This window comes from Quercus lobata, chromosome 2 (assembly GCF_001633185.2).
Source record: "Quercus lobata isolate SW786 chromosome 2, ValleyOak3.0 Primary Assembly, whole genome shotgun sequence".
Classification (NCBI taxonomy): domain Eukaryota; kingdom Viridiplantae; phylum Streptophyta; class Magnoliopsida; order Fagales; family Fagaceae; genus Quercus; species Quercus lobata.
In genome coordinates, this window is record NC_044905.1 from 86,646,897 (window position 1) to 86,653,411 (window position 6,515).

Sequence of the window (6,515 nt, forward strand, 5' to 3'; positions counted from 1 at the left end):
TCACACCTGTACAAATCAATATATATATAGTTTGTGTAATCATTTCTATTCAATTAATGAAAATACAGATTTTCAATTCTTGATTTTGTGATATGGTATCAAAGCAAATTCCCAAATTCCTGTAGGGTTTTGCTTTTTTTTTTTCTTTTCTTTCTCAAATTTTCCGGAGAAAATCTTTCTCTGTTCTTGAGAAAATTTAGTTCTTGGGAAGCTTATTCTTCATTCGCCATCTATGGCTTCTGCTACGAATGCAAATGGTTCTACAGATGCTTCCACACCTGTGAATCCATCTTCTTCTTCTTCACAAGAATCTCCAATGGATGACCCTCTGTTCTTGCATCACGCAGAGAATCCAAGTTTAGTGCTTGTCACACAGCCATTGATAGGTGGTGAAAATTATTCAGCTTGGGCTCGTGCAGTAAGAAAAGCTTTACTCACCAAGAATAAACTAGGGTTCATTGATGGGACTCAGGGACGGAACTAGGATTCGAAGTTGAGGGGGCAAATATAATTTTTTTTAGAAGGGAAAATATAATTTTTATGGACTTATTTTCTAAAATATTAATTATATACCTATTATTTAATATTTTAAAAAAATTTGGGGGGGGGGGTGGGGGCACAACCCCCCTCTTCTTGAACATAGTTCCGTCACTGATGGGACTTTGACTCTCTCATCACCATTGGTATCAACTCCTTCGAATGTGCAGGCCTGGATAAGATGTGACAACATGGTTGGGACATGGCTAACCAATTCAGTCTCACCAAAGCTCCAAGCAAGCATCATTTATGAAGATACTGCCTTAGAAATTTGGAATGACTTGAAGAATCGCTTTGCCCAAACAAATGGACCTAGAGTTTTCAATCTTCAAAAGGACATAGCAGAGCTTCATCAAGGAGAGATGTCTATCACTGACTTCTTCACCCAGTTGAAGGTGTTTTGGGATCAATTATAGAACCTTAGTCCGTTTCCTTCTTGCACCTGTGGTAAATGTATTTGCAATATTAACAAGAGGCTTACTAATCTGCAAGTAAGAGAGTCTGTCATGAAATTTTTAATGGGATTGAATGATTCTTTCTCCCAAGTTCGATCTCAAGTCCTTGCTTATGGACCCTATTCCGTCTCTTAGCAAAGTTTACTCTTTGCTAATTCAAGAAGAGACACAAAGATCAGTGCCTAACACATCTTTTGCTAAGGTTGATTCCATTGCTTTGGCTGCTAAGTTGTCCAATGAACATCTTGGTTCATTTCTTGGTAGTGCTGCTGGCAAAGGGAAGGAGAGACCAACTTGCACACATTGTGGCAAGACTGGTCACATAGTGGATAAATACTATAAAAAGCATAGTTTTCCACCAGGTTTTAAGTTCAAGAATAAGCCATTTATGGCTCATCAAGTATCTTCAGATGCTTCACCCATTGTTGCTCCAATTGCTTCACTAATGCATCATCAGACTGCTTTTACTCCTGAACAGTATCAATAGCTTTTTGCTCTATTTGGAGCTTCCACTTCATCCATTATACCCTCTGCTCCAGTCAAAGAAGCTTCAATGGCCAATATAGCATCATCTTCTACACCTGCCAGTGCTCCAATGTCAGGTATTGACCTCTCTCACAGTGTTTTCTCTGCACAAGTAGTAAATAGAAGAGTTTATGATAAGTGGACATGGGTTTTGGATACTGGAGCTATTGACCACTTTGTTTGTTCAGTTGATTTATTAACTTCAATTACTGCTACTATACAGTCTTTGGTTCACTTGCCTAATGGGGAATCAGCTCAAGTCACTCATATAGGCACTGTTGTTCTTTCTCCTTCACTCACTCTCACTAATGTTCTTTGTGTTCCCTCATTTAGTTTTAATTTGCTCTCTGTTAGTACACTCACATTATCTCAGCCTTATTGCCTTGTTTTCCTTTCCACTTATTGTTTTATCCAGGACCTTTTACCTTGGAAAACGATTGAGGTGGGCAAGGCTGTTGATGGGTTGTACTTGCTGCAGTGTGATAGTCTCCAACACATTCCTCATTCTTCACTTGTTGATTACCTAAGCAATCACAAGTTCAATGCTTCTTTTCTTCCTTTTTCTGTAACCACTGCTGCAAGTTCTGCATCTTCCTTTCTTTGGCATGCAAGATTAGGACATCCTTCAGATATGAAGCTTAAAGCTTTAGGTCACAATATTCCTTCTTTACAATCTTTTTGTAATATGACTTGTCAAGTTTGTCCTATGGCCAAGCTTAAAAGATTACCCTTTCCTTTCAATAATAAAATCTGTGCTTGTCCTTTTGATTTAGTTCATATGGATGTTTGGGGACCTTATTCAATTCCTACTTTGGATGGTTACAAATATTTTTTAACCATTGTGGATGATGCTACTTGAGCCACTTGGCTTTTTCTAATGAAATCCAAATCTGATGTTAGGCCCCTCTTTCAATCCTTTTATACTATGGTTGCTACACAATTTAGCCAAAATATTAAATCCATTAGAACTGACAATGCCAAAGAATTTGCCATGTCTGATTTTCTTAGTTCCCATGGCATTATCCATCAAACTAGCTGTGTTTATACCCCACAACAAAACTCTGTTGTGGAGAGAAAACACCAGCACTTACTTTCCATTGCCAGGGCATTACAGATTCAATCTCAAGTTCCTTTGCAATTTTGGGGTGATTGTGTTTTGACTGCTGCCTACCTCATCAATAGACTTCCTTCTCCCTTGTTAAATGACAAAACACCCTTTGAGCTTTTATTTCATAAGCCTCCTGAGTATGCTCACCTCAAAGTCTTTGGCTGCCTGTGTTTTGCCTATACTATTGCCCACCATAGAAGCAAATTCTCACCAAGGGCAAGAAAATGTATTTTCCTTGGCTACCCATGTAATGTCAAAGGTTATAAAATCTATGATCTTGCCACTCATGTTGTTTTTGTCTCTAGAGATGTTGTTTTTCATGAATCTATTTTTCCTTATGTTCATTCTTCCAATGATTCTATTCCTTTCACTTCATTACCTTTGCCATGTGTTTCTCCTATTTCTCACTTACATGATGATCCACTTTTGTTCAACTCCAACACCCTTGCCCTCACTCCTCATTCTATTATTCAAGTGCATCATACTATTGATGATGACCTTCTTGATGAGGTTCCAGAAGCACCCCTTGATCCTATTGCAGTTCCTATCCCTCTTAGAAGGTCCACTAGGTCTGTTAAAAGACCTTCTTATTTACAGGAATTCCACTGCAATCATGTTACTTCTGTCCAGCCTTTGTCTTCTTCCCAATCAGGTACTTTTCATCCCCTTTCTTCCCATGTCTCATATCACCATCTTTCTCCCTCATATAAGACCTTTTGTTGTGCTATTTCCTCTCTTGTTGAACCTCAATTTTACTATCAAGCCGTGTCTGATCCCCAATGGCAAGCTGCCATGGCTGCTGAAATAGCAGCTCTTGAAGCTAATAATACCTGGACATTGGCACCCTTGCCTGCTGGTAAGAGATCCATTGGCTGCAAATGGGTCTACAAAATCAAGTATAAAGCTGATGGTTCTATTGAGAGATATAAAGCCAGGTTAGTGGCTAAGGGATTCACACAAAAGGAGGGCATTGATTACTTTGAAATCTTTTCTCCAGTAGTTAAAATGGTGTTTGTCGAGATTCTTCTTGCTGTTGCTGCCATTAAGGGTTGGTTTCTTAGTCAATTGGATGTAAATAATGCATTTCTTCATGGTGATTTGGATGAAGAGGTGTATATGGCTCTTTCACAGGGGTTTCACAGCCAGGGGGAGGTTGTTTGTAAGCTCAATAAGTCCATTTATGGCCTCAAGCAAGCTTCTAGGCAATGATTTGCCAAATTCTCAAGCACCTTGATTTAGCTTGGTTTCATTCAATCCAAAGCTGACTACTCTTTGTTTACCAGAAGGCATGATGACATTTTCATGATTCTTTTGGTTTATGTAGATGATGTTTTGATAGCTTACAATGACAAGGCTGAAGTGGACAGATTTAAAGTCATGCTGGATGATAAGTTCAAGCTTAAAGATTTGGGTGATTTGAAATATTTCCTTGGTTTGGAGGTTGCAAGATCAGACAAAGGAATTGCTCTTTGTCAAAGGAAATACACCCTTGAACTACTCAATGATGCTGGACTGCTTGGCTGTAAGTGTGCTAAAACTCCTATGGAGCACAATTTAAAGCTAAGCAAGTTTGAAGGAGAAGAACTTAAAGATCCCAGTCATTACAGAAGGCTTGTGGGCAGGCTCTTGTACTTAACAATCACAAGACCTGACATCACATTTGCTGTCCATAAACTCAGTCAGTTTATGTCCAAGCCAAGAAGACCACATCTGAATGTAGCACATAGAGTGCTGCAGTATTTGAAAGGTGAACCAGGCAAAGGACTCATGTTTTCTTCTAGCACAGACTTGCACTTAAAAGGATTTGCAGATGCAGATTGGGCTGCATGTCCTGACACTAGAAGATCAGTGACTGGTTATAGCATCTTCATTGGTGATTCTTTTGTGTCTTGGAAGTCCAAGAAGCAATCCACAGTATCAAGATCCTCAGTTGAGGCTGAGTATAGATCCATGGCAGTAGCAACATGTGAGATAGTGTGGATTTTGTACTTTCTCAAGGATATTGGAGTGAATCATGAAAAGGAGGCCCTGTTGTTCTGTGACAGTCAAGATGCGTTGCATATTGGCTCCAATCCAGTCTTACATGAGAGGACAAAGCATATAGAAATAGACTGTCATGTGGTTAGGGATAAGGTGTTGGAGAAGGTGATTAAGCTGAATCATGTTAGATCAAACTGTCAGTTAGCTGACCTACTCACTAAAGCTTTGAATTACAATCAATTTTCAACTCTTACTTGTAAAATGGGGATGCTTAATATACATACCCTTGCTGCTCTTGAGGGGGAGTATCAAAGTTTAGATAAAGCTACCAAGATCAATAGCAAGAGCAGAGGAGAAGCCACCAACACAAAGGATCAAAGCACTGATCATAGAGATGTTGATTCTATAACAGAGCATAAATGGCAGATCAATATAAGAGAAGAACAATGCACATACGACTTGTAGTTTAATGTGTTTAGGTATTTACTTAAGTGTTAGTACTTGAGAGAGTTAGTTAGTCTTGTGCCTTGCACGTGTGATAGGTTGTTAGTTCTGGTAGTTTGTTAATTTTGTGTTCACACCTGTACAAATCAGTATATATATAGTTTGTGTAATCATTTTTATTCAATTAATGAAAATACAGATTTTCAATTCTTGATTTCGTGATATTGACAGAGCTAAATCTTTAAGCTACAAAATATGCATGGAACTTGACATTAGCAATGTTGAATTTTAGCCGTAACTCGATTTTGTTAAAATCGAGTTTCAAAAATAAGGATATTTAGCTACAGAGTTTTAAAATTAAGGGTATTTACTCATTTTGCCCAATTTCACATGTGATCAAAGTCAATCCGTTTAAGAATCTTTCACTTTTTTTTTTAATAATGAGAAAGTTTTTTTTTTTTTTTTTTTTTTTTTTTTGAGAAAGAATAATGAGAAAGTTTGCGGACACAAAAATTTTGACATTTGCTAATATGGTAGATTGTCAGTAGTAGGAAAAAAGTTGTTTATTTATTTATTTTTTGACCGAAGGAAAAAAGTCATGTTAATAAAGAGTTCAAATGAAAACTAGTGAAAACTTACCAACTCAACATGTGTGAAAAAGTTGTCAAAATATTTTATGTATATAGCATTACTCTTTAATATTTTCCTATTTTGTTCAAATTCAAATTTCGAGTAAAGTTGACTTTTTCTCTTTAAAGAATGGGTAATTTATTATACATTACCTCTCCTGATACTCAAATATTACCAAATTAATAATCTAAATACAAATTCAAATTCAAAGACATATTTTGACCTTGAAGACTTCGACTACCTAGTTACTTTGTGTGGAAAGAATCAATTTACAATTAATGACTAATTTAAGACCCCTCAAGTCAAAAATGTCAAATTGAATTTAAATTCAATGCATTCGGAAGTCTTATTATCAATCATCCCATTAATACCCCACTTTCTCCAAATTTACTTTCAAAATTCAAGTTTCAAACTTAAATACAAACTATTTTGTAACCTATACTTACGCACATGAATGGTCAATTATAGTAATCCTATTGATGTTAAGCTTGGGTTATTAAACATTTAGGAAATTAGTTTAATCAAGAGTTATGTTATATCTCCCATAAAATTAAAAAAGAAAAAAAGAAAAAAAGAGAGTTATGTTATATATTCTTCTCTCTCTCTCTCTCTCTCTCTCTCTCTCTCTCTCTTTTAATTAAAAAAAGGAGTTTTGTGTTATAGGGTAATTATGTTCTATAATATATTGTCAAATAAATAATGAGAAATGTTTGTTTGTGAAAACATAATAATTTTTTGACTTTGTTATCCTAAATATTCATAATAATAACAAATTAACCATATTGATAATAAGACATTTAAAGGTACTAAAATGGTTTTTCCTTACAACTTTCACA

At 36.3% G+C, this 6,515-nt stretch overlaps 2 protein-coding genes across 2 annotated transcripts; both read left to right on the plus strand.

The window, feature by feature from the left end:
• The first annotated feature begins 232 nt into the window (after nt 1-232).
• LOC115973233 lies at nt 233-1,479 on the plus strand. The gene is made up of 3 exons (XM_031093493.1): nt 233-418; nt 708-932; nt 1,084-1,479. Exons 1-3 carry the CDS (start codon nt 233-235, stop codon nt 1,477-1,479), a joined length of 807 nt encoding a protein of 268 aa, XP_030949353.1.
• A 2,448-nt stretch (nt 1,480-3,927) lies between these two features.
• LOC115973251 (uncharacterized mitochondrial protein AtMg00810-like) lies at nt 3,928-5,070 on the plus strand. Its single transcript, XM_031093509.1, has one exon. It carries the CDS (start codon nt 3,928-3,930, stop codon nt 5,068-5,070), a length of 1,143 nt encoding a protein of 380 aa, XP_030949369.1.
• The last annotated feature ends 1,445 nt before the right edge of the window (nt 5,071-6,515 follow it).